The 15,897-nt window shown below is 43.6% G+C and overlaps 1 protein-coding gene across 5 annotated transcripts in view; it reads right to left on the minus strand.

Annotated features, from left to right (window-relative positions):
- SPATA7 (spermatogenesis associated 7) overlaps nucleotides 1-15,897 on the minus strand; it is a 43,683-nt gene that overhangs the window by 16,763 nt on the left and 11,023 nt on the right. For 4 of the 5 annotated variants that reach the window (XM_076067639.1, XM_076067641.1, XM_076067638.1 and 1 more), the window contains exons 3-5: nucleotides 5,990-6,061; nucleotides 3,315-3,407; nucleotides 1,105-1,152 (exon numbers count right to left, since the gene is read on the minus strand). In XM_076067639.1, the coding sequence (XP_075923754.1) occupies nucleotides 1,105-1,152; nucleotides 3,315-3,407; nucleotides 5,990-6,061 (213 nt within the window). Of the gene's footprint in view, nucleotides 1-1,104; nucleotides 1,153-3,314; nucleotides 3,408-5,989; nucleotides 6,062-6,552; nucleotides 6,826-15,897 lie in introns of those variants that run through there. The other variant, XM_032956089.2, reaches the window with a different exon arrangement.

Below are 15,897 nucleotides of genomic sequence, written 5' to 3' on the forward strand. Positions count from 1 at the left end.
CATGCTCATTATGACCCCCCCACCCATCTCTTCCCCATGTCACCCGGCCACCTGCCAAGCAAGCAATTCTCAAATTAGGTTTCCCCTATCCTCAAGAGTAGTTTGGCTTCCCCGTCTAGCAGTGTATTGCATTCAGATGTAAATTCTGTTTAGTTGTTAGGGGGAGGCAGGCAAGAGGATTGGAATGTGAAAACTGGGAGGTCAAAGCACCCATTGTTCAGAGAGCCCTGCAGACAATCAATTAAAGTAGTGGATTTACCCTTTCGTTTATTTTTCACAAGCAAGTGGGAACCAATGGGTCTCATATCCATTTTGTTGAACACATTTTTTTTGATAACAGACGTTAATAATTGCAGAGTGTACAGATGACTCCACTGAAGCTAATTAGGAGGGCAGATTACTCAAAGGCTAAAATTTGAAAATTTTAAATGAATAATTCAACCTTTATTACAGATCTGAAAAATATGTTGTGTTTGAGTGTCTATGAAATTATATTAATGTCCTTGTGTAATCATGTACAATGGGTAGAAACTTAAGGACAGACTTCAATATTAAGGGTCTCATCAGCTGTCAGGCTCGCCAAACAAATAATGTTTTACAAGATTGTTACTGGAAAGAGTTCTTCCTCTAAATGCCATGAGTTCTGCCAGTGGCAATACACAATATTGGATAGAGTTCAAATGAACAACATTGCAAACACACCAGATTGTGCTAGCTTCTGGGTACAAAAAACCACGGTGCCAGTGCTTCCCACAGTGAGTCATCTGGTTAACGTGCAAAGTGTAATTATGAATCCACCACCTGGACAACAGCCACAGTACCCAATACTGGGGACTGTTAAACAATCCCAGGGCCGATTCCATTACATCAAGCACTTCATTTGTCGATAATGAAATACGAGCACTGCACTGAGCACTTCTGAGTGCATCACTTCCTAAAGTTGTTTAATGGGGAAAGAAAATGCAAAATATAATTGCCGCTTTCAAACTAAACCCGATTAGTGGTGAACACCTGATCCTGCGAGTGCACTACATTGACATCCGAGCCACATGGCGATGAGAAATACCCATCTCCGCCCTTGTTCATTCCTGTAATGGTACTTACATTTCACGCTAGTCAGTAGGCTCTTGGGCAGAGACGAATCGACAGCCGCTGTTGTGAGAGAACACGACATCACGCCACCATTAAATGGACACGCTCAGAGGTGGTGCCTCGTGCATGTACATCCGGGTGCGGTGGTGTGTGCCGGTAATCAAAGAAACCTGTAGAGTATTATGTTGAACTTCTTTCTCACCGTACGTAGCCAACCATGCTAATCGGAGATGCGGATAAAACTTAAGAGGCAGCATTGGTAGATCACGAAGAGAACACATGCGAGGCACCCATCTGGAAAGTCATTATTGCATGTAGCGCTTGTACCATGCTTCTACTATCAATGAAAAGAGTTACTGGGCAATAGGGCTGCGCTCGGACTCCCAATGTGACCTTCTGGCATCAACCGGACGGCAATCCTCAGTTTTAGCTAGTTCAAATGACTCCCACGATTACAGGGAGCTGCACGCTTTCACTTGGGCCACCCTCGGGTCCAGTCATGATGTCACTTGATCAAAGCAGAACACAGAAGAATCCCAGGACGTAGAGTGAAACGTCTGACACCGTGATTAACACCACGTGTCACAACCCAAAAACACTTCGGAGAGCTACAGAAGAGACGTTCAACGTCCAAGGGTGTGGGCTTTTATGCAATGAAAATGCATAGGCTATTCCACCAAAGATAAAATGTGCTTGGCATAGCATAACCTTCGACAGGAATTAATTAATCCTTGTTAAAAATAAGGACATGTTTACGATGGCTTCCCTCCTGCCGCGTATAGAAGGGAGGGGGCTGGGGAAATGGAGTGAGGTAACGAGCCCATGGAAATGTGCTGCTGTGAAGCATTGGGACAATAATCGAGCCAAGCTGGGCCGCTCTTAATACAGCCCATTATTGCTCGGTCTGCTTTGGAAACGGTTGTTAAAAAGTAATCATCGGATACGCTGGTACACACAGTGGCGCCCACTCTCTCAAACTCCACCACGAGCGATTTGACATTTAATAAATACGACTCGCTCGAATGTGCCGGCGACACTGGATTAAGACGCCGGCCTAAGGTTTCCAATCATTTGAGCAAAACATTAAATTATAAATCAATAGACTGCAAGAAGGAACATGGGAGTTAATGGACTACAAAACAATTACAGGGGCACAACATGAGAAGACAAACATGCCCCATTTATGGTGTACAGCTTATGGGGAAAAGTGCTGTTACTGAGCATCTATTAAGCTGAGTAGAGTTCGTAGCGCAGTGTACAAAACCACTCTCCACAATTGTAACACAAAAGACAAAGATCCCCCGTGTAGCCTTAATAGACTGTTGGGGCAAGTGCTGTTAGCGAGCACCTATGAAGGCCGGCATGGCACACAAGGGGGTGGGTGGCCAGCACAACGCCCGGCCGACTTTGTCTCCCTCGTGGTAATGTTTACACACCGCACCAGGTACTTATTTGAGGCCGAGTCGATCTAGGGGAGGCCCAAGAAAGGTTAAAATAATTGTTACTGATGTTGGCCGTGAGCGGGAATCGAACCCGGGTCGCTGGGTTCGTAGCGCAGCGCGCTAACCGCTACACTTCCGCTCCCCACACACACGCAAATACACACACACTAAGATAAATATCCAAACTTTCACCATACGAGTCCACAATTGCAAATTCTATTCGGGGAGCACCTACTAAGGCTGGTGTACAGCACATTATGAGGTGGTGTGGCCACTACCTTGCGTGGGCTACTGAGACTCTCCAGTGTTTCAGCGGGTACTTATTTAAATGCCGAGTTGACCTAGGAGAGATCCAGGAGATTCATGTGGCACTTGCCAGCTAACTGTGGCCAGGGAATCGAGCTGAGGTTGCCGAAATCAGATCGTAATGCGCAAACCACTGCAACTTCACATAGAAGGAGCCTCCATATAGCCTCAACAGATTCTTGTTAGCAAGTACCCATTAAGGCTGGCATGTCATATGACGAGGTGGTGGAACCACAACCAAGCCTATCCACCTTTTCTTTTCCAGTGCTCATGTTTACACACTACACCTGCACTAACGTAAGGCACTTAGAGGCGGCCCAGGACTGGTTCAGATACGACTTGCCACTGACGTCAGCCATGGCTGGGAATCCAAATTATACTGCCCAGTTTGTCGCACTATGGGTTAACCACTGTGCCACCACTCTGCAGGCACTCACGCTCACACAGACACACACACACAAAAGATTCTGCTACCTTTGGCTGAAGAGATGCGGTTGTAATGCGACGTCATTTGGTCCTCAATCATCATCTGGCTCGCAAGTCTGCTGGAAGAGCCAGGGCAAAATGCTGCTCCATGGAACACAAAGGGAACACCACAGGCATCGCCACCGTGGGTTACATGACATGCAGGGAAACCTGAACCAATACAAACCCACCCCTGTGAGACAACATTCCAAACACTATCAACAGCAAAAAAACACAAATACATTTGTTAATAACGCTGCCACAGTGGTGAGATGTTAACTACCTCGCCTGGTATACAGGAGGTCCTGGGTTCGACCCTGACCCGGAATATTTGGAGTCTGCGTGTTTTTTCCCGTGGTTGCGTGGATTTTTTTCTCTGGGTCCTAAGGTTTTTCCCTCCACATTTAGAAACATGCGTTTACAGTATTTGGCTGCTATCAATTTCCATATGATAATCATTTGTGGCCAGGTCGTTTCTGACAAAGGAGATATATATATATAGCTCAGTGGGCCTTACCTGGTAAAAAAATAAAATAAAAAATTCTTGCCCACATCACTGCTGATATGCCTTCACTAGAGTGAGTTCTAGACACCCACTACACGGAGTGTTTTGGTCTATTCTTTCATGCTAGCAAGACATTTTTAAAGAGGGTGAGAGTTTACCCACACTTTACCCCACACACACGCAACCTGCCGATAGTCTGCGGTGTCTCTACTCATGTTGCTGGGTGGACCAGTGGTTGGGGGGGGGTTAAGAAACTTGATTTGAAGCTTTCGTGACTGCAGGAATCCATACTCTTTGGTTCTTTCGGTAAAGTCACGTAGGTAGAAAGAAAAATAAATAATAAATCACGACGTTTCGACTGCAACACAAGCAATCATCATCAGGTGGGAAACATTTTTTTGCTGTGGTTTTCCCACCTGATGATGATTGCCTGTGATTTATTTTCATTTTATTTTATACCTACGTGACTTTACCAAAAGAACCAGAGAGTATGGTTAAGAGACTTGCTCTTCATTTCAACTGCCGTGCCAGGAGATTGACCCCGATGACCTCCAGATTGCAGATCTAGGTGTGCTTAGCATTACAGCACAGCAGGATTACTCATACGATGGGCAATATTTAAAACATGCGTACAGTGGATCTGGCAGTCTCTCACACAATTAGGAGAATACACGGTGTGCCTTGCATAAGGACGTTTTCCAGGTGAACGGATTAATTATAGGCTCGTTGCTTTGTTGGCTGTGAATTTGGCTGCTATACCGCATGTTTGAAATAGCGGTGTACCTTTCATTGCACAAAGGAAGTGGCGCAGTGACTACAAATACACGGTTTAAAAATAAGGCAACAATGCGGTTTTTGAACTTAGGTTGCAGTGTCATTGAGTGAAGAGAGTGGCATAAAACATTTGTATAAATGAGTTTCATTTGGAAGTTTGATTTAAATTGCAATTCTTTAACCATGATGAGTGTCGGATTGGGACACCATAAAAAAGCAGCCACAGGAGTCTCCTGCAATCTTGTGATTATGCACGCAGTACAGGTGTTCCAACTGTACAGCAAAGTGCATACAACGTCTTAGGTCAAGATGAACATCTTGATGTTTTTTGTCTTTAGTTTGCCGCTGTACTCAAGTACCACGGATCTCCCTTGTAAAATAGATGGTCTAGCTGGATAAACGCGATCATCCGTGCAACTAAACACTCAAAACTCAAAACCAAGAGATGACAGCTTTGCATTCTAACACTGCTATCTGGTCTTTCGTAGAACCTGGAATGCACCCGATCTCGTCAGAACTGAGACGCTAAGCAGGGTTGAGCCAAGATTTTTGCGCGGATGGGCCCAGGGGCCCATCGGGGGTGACAATTGTCACCCCCGAAAAAAATAAAAAATCGAAAATCTGAAACATTCTGCGTAGAAGTGTACGACGCTCGACACTCGGTCTGGCGGACTCCGTGCAACTGCATTGTCAGAGTGTGTCGCCAAACGATGGCGTCTAGTTCAACAGCCTGACTCCCGAATCATTCTTGAAATTAAAATTTGTTGAATGTCACCCCGGCCTGAAATCCTGGCTCCGCCCCTGGATGGGCCACTACCATCCATGAGGCAGATATTGTAGGCTGCTGCAGGGCTACCTTGTCAGCAGAGGGCAGTGCGGCAAAACCCATTGTTGTACTGCTAAAGTATGGTCAAACAATCCACAAAACCCACAAACTTAACTATTTGTATTTTACCAGGTATGGCCCACCGAGCTACATAGCTCTTTTTCAGAAGCGACGTGGCCACAAATGATAGCTCAACGAAGTGGCTTATCACGTGTGGACGTTTATAGCGGCCAAATACTCTAAACCGAATATTGAATCTAAAACGTGGAGGAAAAAACTGTGGAGGACCGGAGAAAAATCCACGCAAACCACAGGGAGAGGCATGAAAACTCCTGACATACAGGCGTCGTCAGGGTCTGAATCGAAACCACAACCTCATGTATACCAGGCGAGCTATTTAACATCTCGCCACCGTGGCGCCGCTCGAGTGGATGAGGCCCTTGTCCAGCAGAGGGCTGACAAAAGTGCCTTAGAAGTAAACCACTTTGTTCCTCATTGTGATTGTAATTTCCACCGCCAATATGAACAAAAAGTAAAGGCGATGCAGAGAGGGTGATGTCGGGCTGTCGGGAGGCTTACGGCCACTCTTCATCGCCAGGTGACCCCGAGCTGACCCCACAATGCTGCGCCGACTTGGCCATGATGACGCGTCTAAGCATAAAACAACAAGACAGCATGGCAGAGGCGTCAGATCTTGTACATATACAATTAGCAGGACCGCATATGCTCCAAAAAATATATGCACATGATAACTTTCATTGTAGGGGAAAGTTAATAGGACGATATACGGAATCTAACAAATGCAATGTTTTTTTCATTTGTGTGGTTCAGGGCTGAATAATTAATCTGAAAATTCTTCCAACAGCAAGTTAGAGTGATACATTTAATTTACATGGCATTGTTTCTACATTGTGCTCGTAATTAATTTACTCAAGTTTTGAATTAATTACAGCAGTGCCAAAATCTATTTCGATCATGCGCATCAAACTCCGATTATCACGGTTGTCTAGGTACGGTATATGAAAGAAGTTCAACATGCATACATCAACTGTGCATTCCCTACTTTGGCTGCCAATCTATCCCCCGTCTTTGTCCATTGGCCATCATCCTACTCGCGATGGGTCCTGCCCGAGCTTACTTACTGTGCTCAACAGTCAACAAGGCATTTCTGATTTGTGTTTGTTCGTTGATTTGACGTGTTTCCGCAAATTGTCTCTGTGTCATTCCAAGCCTGCATCTCTCCACACTTTTCATCTTTGTTGCATTTTAAGTCGGTGTCCACGTCTCTAATTCAAATATCACACGTAAGAGTTCATACGCATATTCTATGGTTCTTTCGGTAAAGTCACGTAGGTAGAAAAAATAATAATCTTGATGACTGCTTGTGTTGCGATTGAAACGTCGTGATATTTTTAATCACTTCATTTTTTATTATAAAAAAAATTATATCTACGTGACTTGACCGAAAGAACCAGAGACTATGAATTCCTGCAGTCACTAAAGTTTTAAGTTAAAATTTAGTTCATACGCAGATTGTGAACATTTCTTCAAAATTTAACATTTGTTTTACTATCAAAAACATATACTGTTATAGATATTTAATGTGAAAGAGCACGACCACTGTGGAAATGGAGTGATGAGATCAGTTCACGTGCAGGAGTCAGATGGATGCAGGGGCGGAGCCAGGATTTGGACTTTGGGGGGGGGCTGACTTCAATATTCTGAGATATCCAGCACAAGGTGACAGCCTGCAGGGCAGCACAAGGTGGCAGCCTGCAGGGCAGCACAAGGTGGCAGCCTGCAGGGCAGCACAAGGTGGCAGCCTGCAGGGCAGCACAAGGTGGCAACCTGCAGGGCAGCACGAGGTGGCAGCCTGCAGGGCAGCACACAAGGTGGCAGCCTGCAGGGCAGCACAAGGTGGCAGCCTGCAGGGCAGCACAAGGTGGCAGCCTGCAGGGCAGCACAAGGTGGCAGCCTGCAGGGCAGCACAAGGTGGCAGCCTGCAGCATTTTGCAGCAGCCGGATATCCGGTTATCCCGATTACCGACTTTCACAAAATTTTAGGGGGGGCTAAGCCCCCCCCAGCCCCCCCTGTGGCTCCACCCCTGGATGGATGGCAGTGGTGTGGGGAGGCGTTCATCCAGCATTAGGCAGACAATGTATGAAGATTATGTAAAAGTGATAACATTTTTTTATAGTACAGTTACGATAATCAGGAAACGGAGTATGAACTAAACGGTCAATGGTTAGGCTTAACTGCCACGACTCGGAATCCCGTATTGAGCAAGTCATTTGTAGTTTGTCCAAGAAAAGTAACAAGTGTGACACTGCGCAAACATTAATAATTCAATATCCTTTTCAACATGCGTTGACCTGCCCTTGCACTTATACCTCTGTAACGTATACATGTAAAGTAAATACTGTAAAACACATGGAGGGCACAGTATTAATCACCCAGAGAAAAGTAGTCGCTGTGTTAATAGGCCAGGCTGGCCATATGTAAGATTTACAGACCATATGTAATGTTGTAAACGATAACACGCACACAACTGTAGCGCGACAGCAAATTACTACACAAAGTGCAGCTTTCAAGATCCTGGTTGGTCTGAATATCAATAAGTCTGAGAATGCTAAGAGTTAGAAAACAGGGTTTATTATGTATGAATCAATAAACAGGCATCAGACCGTGTGCAATTCAATCATATAAATGTTGCAGCAGCTGACGCAACACTTGGGAGTAATTATTGTTGATCTGAAGCTTTCGTGACTGCAGTAATCCATACTCTCTGGTTCTTTCGGTAAAGTCACGTGGGCATAAAATAAAATATAGCAATTACTGTATTACGACAGCATTTTTTTCTCGATCTTTCTGCGCCGGTGAAAAACCCCATTCCGGAATACAGACACCACGGAGGCGAAATTTACGGAGCTACGCTTTTTTATTTTTATCCTGTTACAACGCTGGAGTAATGCAAGCCATGGTAAGTGCATGCACTTCATTGTTTGGTTAAGTGGCGAGTAGGAGCTTCAAGTCTCGGAGAATAAAAGTTCAGAGCAAGCCGTCCACCCAGCAACCTCGGCGACCCACGTAAGTTACCTCACAATTGAAGCTGCTGCTGCTGCTGCTGTAATTCTAAAGCCAACTAAGCAGAGGGCATAGCGACACTCAGTACAAAAAATTGTTAAGCAGACACATATCCCCATGATTAGCTCAATCAATTAAGAGACGTGGAAAGCACTTGTAAGAAAAGCTCACAATTCAAATAGCTTTGCTTTTGGAGAGGCACGCCTCTGGATTTTTTTTTTTTAAAAAGGGGTCTGCTAAGGTAAAAGCGAGAGTTTAAAATACCCTCAGCAAGTGAAAAGTTGAAAATCAAAAGTGCCCAAGGCAGGTGAAGGCTTCTAAAAACGAGGCCACATTTCTCTCGTCGTTAAGTTAGCCCGTGTTGTTGTTTCAACGCATTGCACATGACACGTGCGTGCGGTTGGCATTCATTTAGCAGCGAGCACAGAGGGCACATCACGATAACAAAAACATGAATGGCGGTCTTCTTTCGTTCTTTCGGTAAAGTCACGTAAAATGAGAATAAAATAATAAATTGATAAAATAAAATAACACAATATGGCGGTGTTAACCATCATTATATAGGCACAAAAAAATAGCGTTTCATATTAACAGGTCTCTGAAAACATAATTTCCCACCCCCCCCCCCCCCCCGCCCTTTAATCTGCTCATTCGCAATAACGGCGGCCGAACCAATTTCAGCCACAATTTGCTTTCTTTGTCCGGGTTCACGACTTCCGTTCGATGTCAACCTTCATTCTTTTTTTTTATCTATTTAGATCGATAATGCGAGATTTTTCAAAAGGGGGGGAACCCGTTCAACAATTAATTTATTATTCCTTGCACTTCCCATAATTCACAGGCTGAGCATGTTTTACTTTTGATTGCCTGCCGTGCTTTCTTCAATAATGATACAAGCATATGAATTATGCAGGTGGTGCAATACACAAGTGGTTTAGAACAAAACCGACCGTGCCTCTCAATAAACACCACCACCATCAACCGGGAGCTCAGCATAAAACTTTAGGGCCCTCCCTACCTAAAGGGGCCCATTGGCCATTATAACATGCTGTGGGTGGGAGGGCTATCTGTAAACACAAGCTTGTTTCCCTGGAGACCAACACAAACACAAACATAATTTAGGTGACAAGACCGTCCACCGCTGACACAATTCACAAGCATGCACACGGGTGCGTACAAAGACAAATATCTTTATCAGACTACTGTATTGGGGCAAGTATTGTTAGTGAGTACCTATGAAAGGCCAGCATGGCACACGAGGGGGTGGAGTAGCCAACACCACGCCTGGCCGTCTTTGTCTCCCCAATGCTGATGTTTTTCACACTGGAACAGCTAATAATTTTTTTAAGACCCAGTCGACTTAGGGGAGGCCCAGAACCGGTTTAGATATTGGCCATCGATGTTGGCTGTGAGCGGGAATGGAACTCAGGTCGCCGGGCTCGTAGTACACAGCACTAACCATGACACTACCGCTCCACATACACACACACATTCAACTCCTCTTATTAGTTCTAGCTGAGCCATAGATAAATCGAAAGCTAAATTTAGACCGTGTATAATTTCAGCCAGGGCCTACTTAGGGGATGCTCAGGCCAGGTTAGAAAGCAAATGTCACACCGATTGTTTTTCGAGTAAGAATTCGGAGAAATAACTCGCCTTATTCGGAACAAAATGCATTTGTGCAAGTTTAATAGTGTACTGATTTTATAACAATAATGGTTTATTCTTCCAACGTCCACAACTTAAGTCGTTTGCTATCATTTGTGTTGCTCTTACAGTCGCAACTTCATTAAAACTAATTGGATGACATCTGTCAAATATGTCCTATGGTCTACCTAACATGTAACCACAGGGTCCTGAATAAACCAATTCCACAAAATACAGAATAAAGTTCTACAGGATTCTGTTCACAGGCGGGATACATTTTTTTTGAAGGGCATATCCAATTTCACTTAAACAATCAATTTTCCAAAACAATGATTCACTTACAAAGGGAAGAACACAAACCCAGTCACTGGTTTGCATAGAAAAGCATTGAACCCAGTACAGCAGCCAGATCAGTAATAACTCTGTCCTGTTCTGATATCACGTCGAAACTCCCCTCACTATAATACAAATGAAAATACAAAGATCCCCTGTATAGCCGACACTGGCTGTTTGGGCAAGTGCTGTCAGCGAGCAGCTATGAAGGCTGCAGTACGGCGCATGATAGAGTGTTGTCTCGCCAGCACCACACCATTGCCAATATTTGTAAACACCGCATGTAAGGCTGAGTGGACTTAAGGAAATCCTAGGTCAATCGAAACTCGGTAGCGCAGTGTGCTAACCAGCACTACACTACCGCTCCCCTCGCTCCTTGTACCACGGGCAACCACACACTCTATCTACGCATGGCCAGCTATGCCCCCACATCCCCAGTGCCAGCACGACCACGCGCTTCATTGCCGATTGACTGAACCTGAAGTAGGCACTCAGGGGGGAATAAGAAAAATAGCAACGCTCAATGGAGCTCGCCGCCAAGGCATGCGCTAAGGACTCTTGCTTGATGGACTTCACTAAATTGTTTGCGACCGATTTATCAGCGCGAAGACAGAGAGAACCTTTCTCGATTACCGACGCCACTCTCTCGCGCAAATCGAAGAGAAGCATGGGAATTTACCGCGTAGTGGATCAGAAACCAGAATCATTATTTAGACTGGAGGAATCCGATGAGCTACAAAGCTCTTTTTCACAGATGTCCAATAGGGGTGGGTGATGATGCAAAATGACACATACGTGAGAGTCACCTTGACAAAATGCCTCATTCATTGTGCCCTATAAAATTACTAATAATTACACGCTTTTTATTAACTCACTGTCTGTTGTATCGTCAAATCTTGTAACTAAATTTTTACCCACTTCCAAATGTGGTATCGACTGTAAACTTGGTATACTTATGTCATACTGATGGCAATACTATATTCTATCATTAAAAATAAAAATATATTTTTAAACATAATTTTTTATATGTTATGTTTCGGCTTGGGTCTAATTGTCCACGCTCAACTGATGTTGGCTGTAAATCACCACGGTCCCCTTACGTTGTGGCAAGCTTCGGGGCCACTTCCTGGAGTCGTGGAGTTGTTCCATTACTAGCACGGTACATTCCATTAATGCGTGTTTTAAAAAAAAGTTTTTTTTAAATATTACTTATTTTTCAACTATCCGTTGAGTTGCAACATTCCTGAGAAGGATGTTAACTCTGACATAATTTTTACCCTTCAACTGGACCTGCCTGCACTGTGGGGGTGATCATTCCAAGCAATGCCATGGTGCCAAAAAAAAGAGGGTAACTGTTAACGACAGCATGAACACAATAGTGTGTGCCCCAACTGCTATTGTCAATCCGGCTGTTATGGATTGAATTATGCAGCTAGCGAAGGACGCTAGGTTTAGTGATGTGTGTTGTGTGTGTCGCTATTGTAAATTTTTAATCACATTTGTTGGGAAAATTGTTACGTTGTTTATATAGCATTGTTTTAGTAAGTTTCAGAAGGGCTTGGTTTGGCGCAGCCCGATTTTTTTTATTTAGTATAGATTTATACTTAAAATTTCGATCTGTATTGTATTGATTGGTATTGGGATCAAACATCGAAATGGAATTTTTAGCACTTTTTGTCCGCAGCATGGACGGGTTGTGATTTTATTGTTTACGTATGTGATGTTTAGATTTGAGTACAATGAATTTTAGGTGTATCTTGTAATTTTATTGTTTGTTGCGGTTGAACCCAAATCAAGAGCCGAATTGCTCACAGGGTAAATCCTAATAAATCAAACGAAACTAACTAATAACGAGCTTAAACTAAAATCCCTGCCCCGTTTATATAAAATACCTTCAGTATAGTAATGTAATTATTTTAACCTCAACTTTATTCTGCTTTATTTGCAGCCGATGTTCATGCTAATGTACTTTTTTTTAAATACATTATTAAACAGAAAAATGCATTCACATAATCACAGTGTACAAAATGAAAACGTGCCAAAATATCGCAGGCAGTCTGTTTCAGTAAAGTACAGCCCACCATTATTCTGACAATCACATACGCCACATTTCTAAGCACGACAGATTGAGTCTATAATCTTAGCGGCATTCTGTAATCGCTATAGATAACTTCTCTTGGCCACTGTAATATGGGGAACTAACATCGCAGATCTTATTATCCGTGATTGTACCCCTCTCATCCTTTGCAGTAAAAAATGTAGCCAATGCTCAGCAACAACGATACAACACAACGAAACGATTTGCCACTGTTCAGAGAAAATCACGGTCATAGATTGGCTTCAATGTAGGCATCAGTTCCCCCATTTCTAGTTAATGTGTAAAACAGCAATCGCAACTGTATGGCAGCCACTGCAAGGGCACACAGTTAATCCTATTTGTCGCGGTGCTATGTAGTAAGCCTTGCCAATCTAATTAGCCCATCTGCTGCATGTGCATCTGCCGTCATTAATTTAAGAATGTTTCACCAATAAATATCATTCCATTTATCCATTACAAAAATTGTGATTGAAATCTCACTTGGTGGCAAGCGTTAAGAGGCCTGTCTGTGGTCATGGTTTTGCATCGAAATAATGTGAGCACAGGTTCCGGTGTGAAGTTTAAAGTGAGCTGGTCTGAGGCTTGAACCAATTGCAATGCAGCTCTGAATGCAATGGAAGCTCAGACTGGCTCACAATTAGTCGGCCTTGGTCTTAAAATACACAGCCATCCCTGTCCTACACCTATCGTACTTTCAGAGATTACAAGCTTCAGGCTGAGATGTTGCCAATTACAATGGAGTAATCTAGAGTAGGTCAGATGCAGCAGTGGTGCAGTGATTAGCGCACAGGGCTATGAAAACCAGTGACCTGAGTTTGATTCCTGGCAAAGGCTCAGAATAAATAAAATCAATATTAAAATGCTGTACATGTAATTAAAGTTAAAAACCTCGGACAGTACAGTGATATAAACCAGCATTACAATTTTATCAGCGGCACTGCATTAGTTACCCATAACCGATACACACTCTAAGTATCTAGATACGTTATACATTAACACAAGGCTGGGGAACAATTTTCTTATGAGGGCCACGTAAAACCTGTGACCCAGCCACACATTAAAACACACTGTAGTGCTATCCACGAACGTCACCTGCAGAGGTGACAAAGTGTCATCAAATTAGAAAAATTGCTGCCAGGTAATATTAACTTCCAGTACACAATTTTTTATGAGGCTAAGATACTTGCAGTGACGAATGCCATTTGTGGGTCCTTTTGAAAGTGTATAAGCCTCTGTGTGGCCATGGGACGTATGAAATTGAGTTGTGGGTAATATTAAGTCCATGGGTTGCTGTGGGTTCCCCATCCTTGTGCTGCCATTTAAGGCAAATGACCCGATGTCTGTTCTGAGCGAGAACTGCCTAAAACATTTAATCAATGCAACATCAACATCGCTATGCATAATTCTCACGGTGAGAAGTGCACCACTTTGTGTTTGCAAAGCTCCACAATTATACATTGCAGAACTGCACAAGTAATTTAATTAGGCCTATCGTGCACACCAAGGGGGTAAATCTTTGTATGTCCTGTTAGTGCTCATGACATGGCAATTAAACTGAAATCTGTATTGCTCATAAGTCAAGTGAAAACGCAAATATAATGTTGTGGTCATTGGTGACTCGGCTGTAACTACAATTGACTCGCTACACTTAACAATCTGATGTTAATCATGGGTGGGTGGCTGAAACCCATACTTAAATCAAGGTTTTGATCCATGGTCAATGTAAAAAGCTAAATCGTTTGATTGTGGTGCATGTATGAAGCAAGGGCAGGCAAGGCATACTTCATCTTCATAACAATTCAGGAAATAGGATGGCAGGAGAGCAAATAGGTTGAGGAACTCATCGTATGCCTCTCAGGTGCATTGAGACTCGGGCGAGATTTTCTGAACGGAGAAGACAAAATATAAGTAATATTTAAAAAAAAAACTTTTTTTAAACCACGCTTTAATGAAATGTACCCTACTAGTAATGGAAGAACTCCACGACTCCAGGAAGTGGCCCCGAAGCTTGCCACAACGTATAGGACCGTGGTGATTTACAGGCAACGTCAGTTAAGCGTGGACAATTAGACTCAAGCCGAAACATAACATATAAAAAAGAATGTTTAAAAATGTATATGCTTTTAATTTTTAATGATAGAATATAGTATTGTCATCAGTATGACATAATTATACCAAGTTTGCAGTCGATACCACATTGGGAAGTGGGTAAAAATTGAGTTACAAGATTTGAGGATACAACAACAGACAGTGAGTTCAATAAATTCGTGTAATAATAATAATGCACTCGGTAAATGTGGAACGTTGGGGCCAACTTTGGTCCAACGTTGGTCCAACGTTGGCACGTTTACTGGGTGCTCTACACCTCGATGCCCACATGATTTGAGCTACCCGAAGCAGTAATTAATAAGACCATGTATGCAATGTAGTACTATATCAATACAGTATACAATATTCTGTAGGTAGTATACAGTCGTGTGTGTATGCATGTTGAACTTCTTTCGCACCGTACGTAGCCAACCGTGCTAATCGGAGGCGCGGGGGAAGGACGACAAACTAAACACCAAAAGTGATTCTAAAGCAACAAGGATCTGTAGGCAAATTTAAACATAAGGAAGCTGCGTTGGCAGCAGTTGACGAGCCCAGCTCAACAACAATACAACATGAATCGTTGACAATGCATCCTCCTCATACTGCACTGGAAACTCGACACAGTGGCGAGTTGCTGTATACGGTTACCAGTACTTAATGTCAACAGTGTACAGGGTGCTCCAGATGTCCCGTGACCACAATTTATGCAAAGGACAAAAAAAATGTAGGGGTAAATTAATTGGACAAAGCGGGGGGGGGGAGTCACAAGACATATGGACCACCCTCCCCCCCCCCCTGTACGATGCACGTGGGACTTGTTTTTGGCTTCAGACACTTAATAGGGGCAGACCGTCTTAGGAACGGGGACGGACTTAAAACATTCACACGGAACTCAGCACAAACACTCTTAGGACATCCAGCACTCACCAGACCCTTCACCCCGATGTGTGTCACGTGGGCGATACCCCATTGTGACGACAATACGAACGCACGCATGCGCGTGCGTGCATTCACGCTGTACACAGTGCGGTGTATATAGTACACTACTAATGCAGCTAGGCAGCAAGTATATCAACGTGCACGCGCGTGGAACCTGCATTTGTTAGCTATGAGAAATTGCGCGGCAGTACAAGAACACAGACAGTAGTGTGTATATATTTTAGTGTATGCGTAGGCGTCGGTTTATAAGAGTGCACGTGTGACAGTACAGCATGCATGTTTCTCTCTGTAAGC

Source organism: Petromyzon marinus, chromosome 17, assembly GCF_048934315.1.
Source record: "Petromyzon marinus isolate PM22_M1 ecotype Great Lakes invasive population chromosome 17, UKy_Petmar_22M1.pri1.0, whole genome shotgun sequence".
Taxonomy (NCBI): domain Eukaryota; kingdom Metazoa; phylum Chordata; class Hyperoartia; order Petromyzontiformes; family Petromyzontidae; genus Petromyzon; species Petromyzon marinus.